Source organism: Hetaerina americana, unplaced genomic scaffold (assembly GCF_022747635.1).
Source record: "Hetaerina americana unplaced genomic scaffold, ioHetAmer1.1.p SCAF_14, whole genome shotgun sequence".
Classification (NCBI taxonomy): domain Eukaryota; kingdom Metazoa; phylum Arthropoda; class Insecta; order Odonata; family Calopterygidae; genus Hetaerina; species Hetaerina americana.
Window position 1 is genome coordinate 12,853,182 of NW_027286514.1, and position 16,504 is coordinate 12,869,685.

The following is a 16,504-nucleotide window of genomic DNA, read 5'->3' on the forward strand; positions in this document are numbered from 1 at the left end:
CTTCTCATTCCAGAGCAAAAGGACTCGAAATTTAACATTGTCTATGAAAGCATTCTATACGAAATATGAAATCACTGTGGACTACCCACACCAATGTAATTGATGATCACTAAAATGCTTTGTACCACCAGTCTGGTTATTCGATTGCCACCCCTCGTAACAGATCTCTAAGTTGAAAAATCGAATAGGATGTTGATGGATGTATCTGTACCTCTAGGGTTAAACAATGAGACAATTAGAGATAACCATTCTATTAAAGAAGTAGGGGGACTTATTCATACTTGTAAGAGAAGTTAGCAAAATGGTACAGAGAGGATGAAAAGGAGTTGCGCATAACTGCTTGTATTGGAGCTGATCACTGCTCAGTGGGTCAAAACATGCATCATAATAAATTCTTCTATACACTGAAATACTTTCATTCTTCATCACAAATTTCCTATTGTGTTCATGTACATCAGCATCGCTTTATAAATCGCCGATAAGTTCTTAATCATATTAGTTTATTAAAAGAATCAACAATATGATGCATGCAGTAAGGGATACATAATGAGAAATAAAGTGAGCTAAAGCTTACTATAATCATTTAATGCCTTATTGATATGTATTTAATGAAATGAATTTCTTTACCTTCAAAAGAATCACGTCAATTTCAGAGTACTTCATCCCACGAACCAAAATTGGAACCAGGCGCTGCAAGTGTGGAGCAAGAGCTTCTTTACAAATTGACTGCTCAGCTAAAGACAACCAGAATTCACAAGCCTCCAGTGCCACCCCATCATCAGGATCTTGGGTTCTCATCAGCATGTACTGAAACAGATGACAATGGCATGAAAAACCCTTCAAATCACAGCTGCAGCAAAGTTGACATTAAACCTCAAAACAAAAATGATAGCAAAAAAAATTATTTCTTCATAAGGTTAACAGAAATTCAGAAAAACCAACCTCTATGATATTGTGCATATGAGGAATTAATCTGTCAATAATAACTTCCAGCAGCATCACCAATGCACGACATACATGCTTTCTAACATCTGGATCCTCATCAGTTGCCAGTTGAAACAGGTTCTGTACATAAAAGTAAAACAATATTTTATTAGAGAAAACAAAACACTTATTTCATTTATTCACCACTAACAACTTAGAAATAACGAATAGAAAACAATTCCTACTCTAACCCAATGCCCATCCATTATTAAAAATATTGGTAAATTTGTACAAAGGGTTAGAGTCACAACTTTGCCCATCAAGTGTTTGTCACATGACTTTTGACCAGTTTGACTCTATCCCTCTCTACTTAACTTTTTTCAAACTGTCCATCTTTTCCTTAACTCATTGAAACCAAAACAATGAGATAAATAAGTATGTGAACAAAATACACTTTCATGTGTACATCATGCCTACTCATGTGACTGCGAATCATTTCACTTTAGAATCTACCATAGATGGAGCATAATTTATGGATGACAAACTGGCGTATTTTTGGATGAAGTATTTTTCAAACACAAATCTTGTTTAGGAATCCTAGCGTTTCTGGAACACATGAACAATTGATGGGCTATCAGGATAAAGAATTAGGGAGAGGAGAGAGGTCAGAGTGCTAAGTATGAAAATTAATATTTCTCAAATAAAAAGTAACAATGAGTTCACAGTTAAATGCTATTTCACTGGCAGTGCACTGTATCAGAAGCTTTCTTGATCGACCGGACGCCACTGAAAGAAATCCAGCAACCCCGAGGGGATGAACCCAGTTATCTATCATAGGAAACATTACACACTAGTAAATTCACCAATCTAGTCACATTCCATTAATAGAATTGATAATAAATACTAATAGACAAAATCAATTAAATAATGAGCAACAACAAAAATATAATACAATACAATTCATTCTCCATACCACATTCATTCTGGGAAAAAAAATTGATAAAACTTATTGAAATGACTCCTGTAAGAGACAAAAGAAAATTGAAAGCAAAATGAAATATCTGGAGGTAAAGTAAGCCCAATTAAAAACTAGTGTACCCCTTTTAGTGCATGCGTCCAATCAGTGGACCTATTGAATTAGAGGTGGAACTAACACTTAGTATTATCGAAATAAGTTTTGATATTATCTAGCGCAATCCAAAAGTGCCGCATGAAAGCACTAAAAAAATGACAAAAATATCAACCAACAAAATTATTTTTCCCAGCAGAGCATTTTTAGCATGAGTACGCCAGGCCCTCCAACAAAACAGCAAAAATACAAACTATAAGGAATTCTGTTTTGCATACTTCCATTAGAAAGCAGGGAATGACGAAGTTATCAATAAAAAATGCCGAATAAATGAAACCTACGAAGTCACAAATGGCATGCCATAGATGTTACTACAAAAATGATTTTTAGTACTGTCCACTCACAGAATGGACCTCATAAACTGGGTGATATGAGGTTTTTACCACTTATCAGGAACCTATGTATATATTTCAAGGCTGAACAGGGGTGGATAGTAAATGATACCGCTCAGATGGGTAGTGCAAGGCAGGGTAGGTAATAAAGCGATATCCATTATCAATTTATCAAAGAAAATGAAGGTAATGAGATACTCAAGAATCAGGAAAGCTATGATAACATTAGAGGTGGGAGACACACAGTAGAACATGAATAACAGAGTTCACCTATTTAGGAAATGTTTTGGGAGAATATAAAAAAAAAAGTTTAGAAAAGGTTAGAAACCTTAGAAACTTGGTCATCGAGGCAAGAGGAAAATATATGTAGATGGAGCTTTAAAAAATTAAGTGAACTAAAAGGAAAACAAGATGAGATCCTATGCATGCAGGAGATACTGAGAGTCAATGGGATGCTGAAGGCAGTAATAGAAGGGCTAATGCTGAGAAAGGGAGATAGAGGAAGGAAAATAAAAGGCATTTGTGACATAGTATGCAGACTAAAGAATGACTTATTGTAAGCATGGTGTGTCAGGCCCATTGAAAACCTACTGTATGCCAGTTCAGACTACTGCTAAAAAATCATGTTTTTTGAAATAAACACAGTTATTCACAACCTCAAGTCATTCACTTCTGCAATGCCTGAAGAGATTACCTTCAGATACACATAGGTACATCTAGAAACCATCTGGCCCAAACATAAAAATGCATATAAGAAAACTGGCATTTTAAATTGAGGGTTTATATAGAGGAACATTGACGTTAAAAGAAAATTTTGAAAACTTTGCATTAATAAAGATATGACACCCTTAACCTGTTCAAATGTGTGATCCAGTATAATATTGCAAATGATTAGTCAGTTCTTGTTAGAAAACAAGTAATGCCATAGAAAATTGCCACTACAAATTACGAGTTTGGCCTGAAAAGTTCTAAGCTTATTTAAAATTGGCATCACTACTTGCATTATTTTTTCTCTCAAGATGACAACTCTAAGTAAATGCCATATGAAATGCAATCCAGTCCATCCAGAAGTTTGCTGTAGGCAGTCATTTCAATCAGTTGCGGAGCATGTATGTTTGAAAATGAAAAAAACTGAGTATCATGGAGAGATAACATTCTTCATAAAAGAAGGTTTAATGCAAACTTAAATTCATTTGAGGATTACAAATGTATATAAGGACTGTCCTAATTGAATTTCCCCCATGAAGAAATGGGCAGCACGTTTAAACATGGGTGCTAAGGCCTCCAAGATGATCTGTGAGAAAGACATCCAAAAAGTGCAACCACACCAGATATAAAAAAAAAGATACATGTATGATTTTGGAAGATAAGCATATGAAGAAGCATGAAATTGCTAGTACCATATGGATATCAAAAGAATGCATCGGATTCATTTTGCACGAGGAATTGCATAAGTCAAGCATGGTGCAAGATGGGTGTGGTGGGTGCTCACCATGGATCAAAAACATTCGGACGACCATTTCCAAACAGTGCTTGGTGCACTTGAAGAAAACTTAAATGGGATTTTCTGCATCGAAATGATACAATGGATGAAACATGGAATGGCCATTACACACCAGAATTGAAACAATCACAGCAGTGGATAGAGGCTAGTTCTTCAATTCCAAAGAAGACAAATATATCGGCAGGAAAGGTCATGGCATTGGTTTTCTTGAAGGTCAAAGGTATTCTGTTTATTGAATATCTTGAAAAAAGCAAAACAGTAACTGGGAAGCACTATTCTAACCTAACAAAACTGGAAGCAAATATTCATGAAAGCAGATCCAGCTTCCTGAGGAATAAAACATATTCCTATTAGGACAATACACCTGCCAATGAACATATCTTGGTAATAGGAAAATGAGGAATGTGCATTATAAAAAGCTTCCCCAGATCTGGCTGCATCAGACTTTCAATTCTTATGAAAACTTTGAAAGTTTCCTTGCATCTGAACGTTTTTAATCCAATTAAGAATTGATAGCAGCTGTAAACAAATACTATTCAGCACTTATGGAGGCATACTACAGAGATCGGATAATGGCACTGGAACACAGTTAGATTCAATGTATTAATATTAAAGGCGATCATAGAATCTCATTAAAAAACATAAATTGTCATTTTCATCATCAGGCTGAAAACGTTTCAGATCACACTCACATTAATATTTCAAGGCTGTTAAAGACTATATTATTTCATTATGACAATGCAAACTTTACGATACATGCAAAGCCACTAAAATGTCTGATACATCATTACTAATAATTTTGAGGTTGATATTTCCCATCACATAAATACAGCAATAGCTACATTAACAAATGAACTATAAAAATTTTGCAATCACTAATAACATGAAAACATCACCATTTTGTAGTGATTGTGAAAATAGATTAGATTGAGATTCTACGTTATCACTTAATATCAAAATATTACTGAAGGTACTATGAGGGAATGGCAAATGAAAACAAACAAACCAAAGACAGTGTGTCTAAAGGCACTGTTGATATAAGTTATATGGTACTCTAATTTTAGTGAGTTATATAACAGTTTGAAAAATTTGATTGTCATTCACGATGATAGCATGTAAAATGTAACTTGATCAACAAAAAAATGTTATCATGAAATTGCAGTTTTTAACTAAATCCTGAAAATGCCTGCAACTAACCCTAACATTTTTTTTGCTAATGGTCTGCAGCCTCAACATTATTTTAGCTTATCTGGAGACTTTAAGCAAAAACATAAGACAATGCTGGCAAACTTTATAATTATTTAAAGCACTAATCAGTACCCAAACTTAAAAATGCGTAACTAGAGAAACTGATGTCAAATCACCCCTAACACTTCGGCTAGTTGAAATAGAATTCTTCCCATAAGAGTAACAACAAAATAGAAACTGGTGAAAAGTGAATATTATTCAAATATTATGGAAAGCCTCCCGATATTAGAGAAAAGAATAGACACATGGAGTTATTATAATACCTAACATACAATGCAACAGCAATAACTACAGGTCCACTTAATAGTCATAAAGTTATTTAAATGTAATAAATATAGTACATAGTTGCTGCTCATCTAATAAAACAATGAATTAGAAGTTTTAAATGACTTATGCAAAACTGACTACATGACAGATACTACTATTACCAAAGCTAAATATTGGTCATCTTCAACAACAGTTAGGGCATAGTTGAAGATTTACCATGGGCATATAATAATAAACATGCAATTCAGTATTACACAAATGAATATGTAATGAAAATGTACACCTGTAAGAGTCAAAATTAATTTTTCAAATGGCAGAGAAATTATTCAAACTTTTCTAAATGAAATTGAAAAAGAAACAACTCAAAACATACAATTATTAAACATACCTCAAGGAAAGAGTCAATGTGAACCATTAGAGCTGGTGTCTGGACCATGATAAAATAATTAACGCAAGCTACAGCATGTGATCTATAAAAGAAAAACAACAAAATTAAAGACAATATGGGCCATTAATAGTGGACTGACAAATTATAATAATGGAAACATTTGCTGTAAAAATTAATGAATGATAAAAATTGAGGTGTTTTGTTGATTACGTGTTCTGTAATTTTTAACTAATAAATCCCAACATATTTTAATGACCCATAAACAAATATAAACTGAAATGAGTGACTAAAACTTTAGTAGTCAACAAATATCAATCATGCTAATAAGTAATTATTGAAGGAAAAAGTCAATTGTTAATAATAAATAGGTTCATTTAAATTAATAAAGCACTTAAAATTTATCATCATAAGGATGGGCAATTAAATTATATTGGACAATATAAATTAAGTACTACACAATTTCAAGTTGACATACTTTTTAATAACATAACCAAAATTTACTATGGGTTTTAAATAGCTTCAAAAAATTTGTAAATGCTAACAAATTCTGCAAAAAAATTCCAAATTATAGTAGCTTAACAATAAAATTAAATAGACAACAAACATACTCTATGCAGCTAATTTAAACAACTTCATTAACACCAAACAAAGATTTTTGGACAAAGCCACATTGTAATGATTGTCAGAGAAGCATGATGTAAGCAAAATTTATTGATGCTAATGACAGAGACTTCAATATTCTGTCACATTAAAATTCATTTAGGATAGATTTATAAGCCACAATGAACAGCATGTGTTATTTGATTTCTGCATTTAAAACAAACGGTCTTTCGCATGACCCAACAGGAACATGATGCTATTAAATCATGGAATATAAGGAAATGTTTCACAAAATAAAGAGTAATATTCAGATAAATTTCGTGACTCTGAAAACACCATCAACGTAAAACCAATATTTTGTTTAATTAAAATAATTGAATAAATGAGAAATTTAGTACATCTGCATAAAAACAAATACAAATTTAAAAAAATTATCTTTGAAAAAAATACTGAGTTTGGCAACAAAAACCACTGGACATACATGATATTACTACTCTTAGATATGCCTTAATTAAGAGTGGCATAAATCAACTTATCTCCCATGTTCATATAAATACATAGATAATTTTAACAGCTATTACATTTACACTAACTGTAAAAAGAACTACTTTCAAAAGGTGATCGACAGGAAAAAGCAGAGGCACCTGTGAAAGCATGGGAAGGTTGTACCACTTCAGAACCAAGCCTAAGAATTAAACAGGGCAAGAATCACACAAAATTCAAAAACAGCTTAATAAGTATTTAACACTTAACAAATGGTATCAATGAATAGTGATAACTTTGGATTTCTTCAGTAACTAAAATGAAAGTCTGCACACGGCCACTCCTCACAAAGAATAAGTCAATGAGAAAAAACACAGTAGAAGTGATATAAGCTTGGTAGATGTTAATAAGTACGTACCTGTGTCATCTAATGTTTTTGTTATTAAATAAACCTAGTGAATGATCAATTCTCTTACTTCCAAAGAATTGTAACAGTCATTCAGATAAAATATTACAGACCTAGTAGTAATTATGGTCAATGGCAAAAGCAGCATATAATTAATGAGAGTACACCAATTATGGATGGTAAGGGAAAATAATAGATGCAGAATTAGAAAAAAAAATAAATATAAAATTAGCGTCACACAAAAATTGCCTAAAATCTTTGAGAGAAATTCTTTATAGAAATATCCTCTTGAGAATTAATTAAATGATCAAAAAGTATAAAAAGCTCGAAAACAATGGTTAAGAATGAGTTAGGGGGAAAAATGTTGAGAATTTATAAATTATTGTAGACTAGTAACATGAACATGTACAAAACCAATGCAATTTTGGGTATCTTCTCAGCAAATTAATATTATTTGTGTCCACACAAATGCAAAGAAATTTCTCCTATGTAGTTAAAATTCAAATGATCTAATTCCTTAATTAACTACTCCTGAGTTTTCTCATTTTCCAAATCAATTGTTGCTGATTTCATCCACTACAACCATAATTAGACAACCTAATGCATAAATTGATATATTTCAAATGTTATTAGTTATGGAAACTAGTAAAAGAGTGGAACCCCCATTTAAAGTAAAGCATCTTGTGTGGGCCTTGAAGGAAGTTATTCCTTTAATTGGGAGCTTTATTATGATCGTCATGAAATGAGAAAGCATTGCTTTCATGGAAAAATTCAACTTCTCTAAATGGCTTTCTGGAGAGGCCTCATTCTCACAGATTACTATAAACCAGAATTAACATAAAAAATTGCACAAATCCAGCCAAAAACTAGCCAGTTCAGTGGTCATCCCTCCCCAGTGATGTAGCCAAAGAACTGCTGTAAAATGCCTTTAAAGGGAATATTTCAAATGCAGTGTCATCACATTCCCCAAATGACAAGTAAGGATCATAATAGCAACTTTGCTATAGACCACAGGGAGGCATTTCACTAACTCCCTTAACTTCTTCATTTTCATTCCAGCAGATGCTCCTACATTAATTTTCTTATCTTTCATCCACAACTTTTCCTCTTGAATTTGACTTTAAGGCTATCAATAAAATATGAACTGAATAGTTTTCCATAACTATGAAAAAGTGCAAAATGATGCTGCTCCTAAATCGTACCTAATCATAATATAGTTTCTTTAACTTTTCAGAGTCACCAGGCATTTTTTACATGTACCTCTATTTAATGTGGCGTGTTAACTATGCATTCATTTAAATTCAGCCTTTCTCCTACAAAATTCGAATGTTTCCTCCCTGCAGTCACTCCTTGCACCTAAATTGTACTACACTACCTCAATCCTATCTCTCCCTTCAGCCACCATTGTGATCCAATTATTATCGAATGTTTCCTCCCAGCTCTTTCCCACAATAATTTTCTCTACTTGATCATGCACCCTGTTTATTACTTCCTTACCATGTTTACTTATAGGAATACCAGCAGTGGATAATACTCCAAGTACAAGTGAATTCCATCAGCAAAAAGCTGTTCCTCAGCTTTCATCAAAATGTGTACCCTCATTATTAGCATTCACATACATAATTCTGAAATTACAGTCTTCTTTATAATTCGCTGCTTACACAGCCAAGAATGACAAGGTAATTCCAGCAAGCCATGCAGATGTTTAGTCTCTAAAATGATTTTACTTCACATAATCAAAAGGAATTCACAGATAGTTTTAAAAATTTAGAATGAAAACGATAAAAAATAACAAAAGAAAGGCCATATTATAACAGCATGTGGAATTCTTAAAAACAATACCTTAATCAACTGCAAAATGAAAGGTAGTCAAAATTGTATTGTATTATGTAGTGTTTAGGGCTGTGGAGTTACCAGCCTCTTAACTTTATTTTCATGATTGTACTGGCAAACTTTTCCATTTCTTATAGCTAACACCCTTCAAAGAAGTGTCGCAAGAATATACTAAATATTAAATGGATAGATAAAATTTGAAATGAGAAAGCATAAAGAGGCTAAGGGAAGAGTTAATGAGTAGTACTAATAAGAAAGGAAGCAGATTCATTAGGTACATTTAGATTAAGATGTGGAATATCATTCAAATATTTAGCTTGATATAGACTATCTTAAATAAAAGGAAAACAAAGGGAAGATGCCACAATAATGAAAACTACACCAATAAAAGAAACAAATACATGAATAAAGGACATATTTAAGCAAAAATGCCTATCAAGGCACAAGTTAATCATCACTCACTATTTAAGAATACAGCACTGCAACAACCCAACATTAAGATGAAAATAATAATGAATAAATTGCTAGACACAGTGAAGCAACTAAAACCAGAAATATATTTTAAAGTTTTAAAGATAAAATAAACAAAATTTTCACCTATTTGAGGATGTTCAGATTCATATAGTGATTAAACACCAAAATCAAGTAGGAAGTACTTTTGTAGCAGCATACGCAAGTACTCTTATCTCTCTAAAAACCATGGTCATAGATTAGTTGAAGAACATACCATAAAAATTCAGGTACCTGAAACTTCCAGACCCAACCAAATTTGGAACAAAAAAATTCTGGGTGGAGGAATTTATATTATATCATTTGTTTCTTAGCAATACTTAAGTTCCATTATGCATATTTAATACACAATTATGGAAAACATGAGACTAACAATATCATGAACTTTATGCCACTAAGATAAATCTTAAAAACAGCCCATAGGCTTTCTGGAAATATACAACTTAGGTCCCTGGCACCTGATAAGAATATTTCGAGTACCTAATTTACATAGTACTATAAATATATAATGATATTAAAATACAACATAACTTCAACAAGGTATCACAATGTGTCCCTCACCAATTTTATTCAAATTTTGACAGGATGGGAGTATAATGAAATTGAATTATTCATATGAATTTCCCATAGCACAAATCTACATAGTATATTTGATATACAATCCATTTCTGCCTTGGGGATATCATTCAATGAGGAGTTCCTGGATCTTTCCTATTCCATAGCCAAAGGCCTCAGCTCATGGAATTTAAGGGTAAAATTAGGGGATTAATTGAAAATGGGTTAACTTCTTGCTAGGATAGGCATAAATATCAAGCTTCCAGGGCACCATCATATTGAACAGAATACACATACCATGGCAAGTTTTGATATACTCGAGGACTAAGTCCTTCTACATTTCAAAATCCCTCATTACATGATACTAAATAGCTACACCAACAACACCCCACACTACCATAACATTCTTCAACTCAATTAACAAGCCTTATCTTTTCCTGCCTCTACTTTACTTACCCAACACTCTTCCCTCTTAAGCAGTCTTAACCTTTCAATTGTGAAAAAATGTCCTGCATTCTTTGAATTTCTCTCAGAAAATTCTTTGCCCCCACCAAGCCTACTCTTCCTACTTTATGGCTACTTACTTTTATTTCCCCAACCACTTCATTTTTTCTTCGATTCCTTTCACCAATTCTATTCTATACCCATATCTTCAAAGACTCCAATCTATGCTTATCATTTTCTTGCTTTAAGAATTGGAGTCACACTTAAACTATGCTCCATACCAACGTTTCCCTAATGTTTTTGGCCAAACTTATTCTTGAAGTGCTTGTCCATCATCTTCACAATAAGTTCTTTACCTAACTAAACACTTGACTTAAACTAATGAACTTATAACTTGGTCTAACTGCACCAGCATTCTTAAATAGGTCAAGTTCTTCCTGCTCAAGTCTATGTCCTCCATTTATAAGGTTTAAACTACCCTTCCTGTTTTTTTTATTACCAATTCTCAACCCAAACATATCAAGAGTGGTCCTGTAATCGGCTTGTCAATGATTACAATCCCATGACTGACTAATTAAATAAAATTTCATCACCTTAAATTGAAACTGCTTGTTCAGCTCTCCACTTCCTTTCATTAATTCCTACAGCCACTCCCAGGCATCTCTCACCATTTTCTCAATTAATGCATTGTAAAGAATGGGTGACAACACAACCCTGTCTTATACCTCCCCCCAATCAACACTGCCTGATTTCTTAGCTGATACTAGATAACCTGGGTAGTCTGAATTGCATTGGTTTTGGAATAAATTGTCTATCCCTATCGTACTCAGCCCTTATTCAACACACTCCTTTAATAGGATCAATTTATTCTCTTGAATAACTTCAAGAAGTCCACGAAACACAAATACAGCCTAGTTGTATTTCATAATCTTTTTAACCAGTAACTTCATTGATGCAATGACATCACTCGCACCCTTCCCCTTTCCTTACTCATAACTTTACATCTGATTTTATTACTTGATATCATCACCCTTCCAAACTAGAACAAAATTAGCCACTGAGAGCTCATGAAGGTTCCTTGTAGGTATAAGCTATAGCTAGTCATCGCTCGGAAATTCAACTAATCATGCAAAATTTGGCTTAATAGGGTGTAATATTGGTTCAATTTCTATAAACTTCAATTTCAATGCTCTTCAGCAATTTCAAATATTTAGCATAAATACAATTATTGTAATGCTGAAACTCATTTTTAAGTTAGGCAGCAACCAACAAAAAATGTGTTTTTGCTTTCCATACGCCACTGGTAGCACCCTCTTGGGAGCCCACTAAACCCATGTTTTACCTTTGTTTCTTGGGAGCCATAAGCGCCATAGTTTACCAACAATGCTCCAGGTGGACAAAACTGGGTAGCTTTCAAGTTAGCAAGAAGGTTTAAGTTAAAACGCTAATCCAGCATGCATCAATCTACACGGTTGACAGTGACATTGGCATAAGAGTTATGCCCTCCTAACTTAATAAGGGGTCTTAAATTTGACACCACTGAAGAATTTTCATAGGTAATGCTTAACGGGTTTCAATTGTATCATCACTTCTCAAAAAATACGAAGCCTTGTCAATTATAAACTAAGTTTAACAAAAATGTAAAACCATATTTACCACTATACCTATAGGAACTACCCATATTTACCAACTAAAACACTTTCCATTTATTAAATAAGTATTACTTTAGTAGCACACTGAATATTTGATTCACATGCAGTACCTGTCTGTCAAATGAAAGGTTGAATAAAATCACTCAATACTTTATTTTACCATCCAAAGTCAACAATGAGTCATGAAATAAGGAATTCATCCAAAATCTAAGAACATTATCAACCAATGCATTATTTTAACCGGAAATATGCAAACACTAAAATGAAAAATTAGTGTAATTAATATCAATAACCAGTAGCTTTGATTAACAATGGGTGGCATTTTTGAGCAAATGATTAATATTAAGCTGATTTATTTATTTAATATAAAAATTGCCTTGAATTTTGGATAGATAGAAAAATGTCTACAAGTTAAGAATAGAATCATCAGCTATCGCAGTTATCAACTGAAAGCTTGGTTTGATAGGCGAGGGTTAAGCTAACCTGATACCTAGCCCAATGGCATGTGAAATTCCCACATTCATTGTATGGGTACAAATTCCTTTCTTTTTGCCACCTGTGGTTTCCCAGCAAAATTGGATACCCATAAAATGTCACAGCGTTGGTAAATTTGAGGGTGTCTAAAGGTGTCACCCAGAATCGAATTCATTATCTCTAGTTGGTAGTGCAGTGCTCTAAAACTACTAAAAAAGGGCTAAAAAAGCCAAATCCATCTCAAAATAAATAGATAAGAAATGAAAAAAGTCCTGCATATTCATATTTTGATCAGTGCAAGATATTATAATTTCATTTCAGAGCATTGACTTGCAATAGTATTGGAATTTTTCTCCTGATAACGCATTTTTAGTTACATCACTTAAAGAGGATAAAACTAGTTATTCTCATGATAAAATAATAATAAGATAACTATTGAATCAAAATAAATAATTCTGGTCAGATAGTTAACAATCTAACACAATTCTGGAGTAGACCAATTAATTATAGCCAGAAGTTCATCACATGGTTTCATCATATTGTTCAAACGACAAAGGCTTAAATCCAAAAAATGTTTTAGACAATTTAAACGACTTTGTTGAAGAAAAAACAAAATAAGTTAAAATTCTCATTGTAAATTAAAATAACAAAATGTATTCAATCTTTAGATAACAACAATGCTTATATACATATATATACACAGTAACACATCATATAATAGCTACTTTTTCACTAATGCCAACATGGAAATTGTTAAACCTACAACTAATAACATTTAGGAAATATAACACTAACACAGCCTATTCTAATAAGACCACCAATAACATAGGTTTTTTAACTAAATCTTAAATACTTGTCAAATCTAAAACATTATTTCGAGCCAATAACACAACATACACTTTGCCTGAATGGCCAATACCACTACCATATTTAGTAATGCCATTTAAAATGATTAAAATTTTTCAAATTCTGATAATTGGATGTAAAGTCATGGTTTCTTCAGAGTAGAGTAGTCTCGTCCTCATATTAAACAGCAGTCTGATTATAGCAAAAAAAATCCTTGAAAATTTGCAAAAATACCTTTAGAACTACCTATTATCATAATTTATCAAGTATTTACTTGGTGTTAAAACACCCAGCTAACTCCACCTACATCTATTTAACTTAGAGTCTAAGTCATTAAAGCAATTGAATACCTTATCTTAGGACTTGAATGCCTGAAGAACTGCAAAAATTTGGGTATTAAAACATTGAGAGGTCGATTCAATGCATCATTTTCAAGCTCTTCAGCAGAATCTTCACAAATTTTCTGGAGAGCACCAAATGATCCCTGTTGACACAAGAAAATGCATTTAACTTAAACCCATCACAGCTACAGATATTACATCTCGTAACAATCATAGTATTTGAAGCTTATGAAGGTCTAATTACATTTAAATGGAATAAAAAGCGAATTAAAAAATGAACATAACTAAGATGGAATCCTAGCAGTTGTGGTCCAAAAGATATCTGAAAATAGTATCTACTACAGGACTAGCTACAATACACCGCTTTGCCTAGCCATGGCAACTTCAGCAATAACATTAAATACGGTATGCCAACAAATTATTGTACCTATATCAGCATATTACACGTTACAGTGGTCGGATACGAGTGAAGAGCCTAAACTATAAGTGTTTTGGTCAACTTTTTAATATATTTATTTGCCATAGATTATCTTCGGAGAGACATTGAACACAGACCTGCACCCACTAACTAGATTTATGAAATGCATGAATAAAATAATTTCGTCTACACATGGTTGCTTTTCACTGCTTCAACAACAAAATCCATCCTCCTAGTTTCTTAGAAGAAAAATTTCGTGTAACGAAATTTGTTAAGCAGAAATTTCGTGTATATTTCTGCATAACAAAGTCTCAGGCTAAGTCTTCCGGTCCGATTCAACTACGCCCAGCATTTAAATTCAACACACTGCCAATTCTTTGGAAAACAGCCTCTTATATGGACTACATTTAAGTATTTAAACTAAAAAATAATGGCCTACTAATTATAAATATTTCATATGCAGTAAAAGAATACTGGTGCAATAAATAATTTCATTAACTTCAATTATATTTGTAACAATTCTTCTTTGCCCTTGATTTTCTTCATCTTAAATGCCGTACTAGATGCGCATAAATGATATGAAACTTTAGTAATTCTAAACGTGAAATCTAATTGTCGAATGCAATTTTGAAATATATATTCTTTAATTGCGTATCTTCACAGGCAAACGCCGATTAATAAACAGCATTGGCTATAATTCAAAAGTCTCTTGTATACTACGCACAAAATTCATTTCATTTTTAATTCATTGAACAGAACTATCTTATTTTCCATAAATTGATTCCTATTAAGTTCTAAATGTCCTTACAAGTACATCATAATAACTGTTATTACATGACATTACACACACCTCTTAGTTTTCCTCGACTCCCTCACCATTGGGTGAACAAGTCGCGGCCTAAATTGTAAATAATTTTCACTCACCTCACAAACATTGTAGTCTTGAGAATCTAACAGATTACATAGGGTAGGTAACAGTTCGGGCCATGCTGTCAATTCCCCCTTGGATGCAATCGTTGTAATTAAAATACCAACTGTTGCTCGAATCAAGGCGGAAGGGTCGCCAACTGCAGCAAGGCATTCACTTTTGATGAATTCTGTGACTTCTGGCATAAATTTGTTGTAATCAGCTTTCACATTATTCTTAAGGATGAGTCCACTGAGAGACCGAGTTGGCTCATCTGAAATAAATTGTTACAGGTACAAATTACGTCCAATACACACTGAAGACACTTCAGATTTTTCAAAGCCCTTGCTACGTAGGAAGAAGTTATTAACAATATCTACACCTCTTTTCCGCTCAATACATTTGAAAATACCGGCACACTAAACCCAATATCTTCTAACTAGGTCCATGGTGGATTGATATTATAATCAATATACGGGTCAATTTTTGTGCCAATTCATAATATGATAATATTAGAAACTACCAAGTTCAATCTGATAGTGATATCCTGTGGCTTACTAATAATTTAAAATCAGAAATTCCAATGGATGGTTGTTAGCCGAGATTGACAGCAATGTCTGAAATACTACATAAAAAGATACTTACCTTCAGATGTTAACTTAGTTAGCACAAATATTAAATAATTATTGAAATCAGGAAACTTATTCAGTTCTTTCAATTTCTAGGGAGGAGTTAAGGGAAATGTCGGAATGATTAGGTGAATCGAATGCAATCCGAACGAGTAACCACTGTGCACACACACACATACACACGATTATTCTAACCCAGAAATACATTTTAAATATGTGCTTCGGTCAACTATATGTGTAAATTAGTTCGAAATTTGCAACATTAATAAGCTTAATGTACATTTACCAACCAAAATTACCCGAAAAAATCTTAATTCAAGATGAAAATGTTATGTCAGTGGTGCTCAAAATATTTACGCAATACTCAAAATAAATTATCTACAATATCTTCACAATAACTACAAAGGATACTTGTTGCACTGCCCTTTGAGTCGCTGTATCCGGCGACTGGGACTCTTTAAGCAATTGCAATGTTTGCCTGAGACCTTCTTCTTGAGGTTGCCACGCCATGTTCATTATTGCCTATTCTATCATTCCCTTGAGGAGGAAGTGCATGGATACCATTGATACTTTATTTCTCAACTTCATCCTCAAAATGAAGATGATTAGTTAGT

At 33.0% G+C, this 16,504-nt stretch overlaps 1 protein-coding gene across 2 annotated transcripts in view; it reads right to left on the minus strand.

Annotated features, from left to right (window-relative positions):
• The window catches only part of Tnpo (transportin 1), a 61,280-nt gene extending 44,867 nt beyond the window's left edge, over positions 1–16,413 (minus strand). For both annotated transcript variants that reach the window (XM_071583630.1, XM_071583631.1), the window contains exons 1-7: positions 16,302–16,413; positions 15,907–15,982; positions 15,279–15,535; positions 13,946–14,079; positions 5,793–5,874; positions 943–1,065; positions 628–807 (exon numbers count right to left, since the gene is read on the minus strand). In XM_071583630.1, the coding sequence (XP_071439731.1) occupies positions 628–807; positions 943–1,065; positions 5,793–5,874; positions 13,946–14,079; positions 15,279–15,535; positions 15,907–15,982; positions 16,302–16,406 (957 nt within the window). In that variant the 5' untranslated portion in view covers positions 16,407–16,413. The remainder of the gene's footprint in view (positions 1–627; positions 808–942; positions 1,066–5,792; positions 5,875–13,945; positions 14,080–15,278; positions 15,536–15,906; positions 15,983–16,301) is intronic.
• Positions 16,414–16,504: the final 91 nt, after the last annotated feature.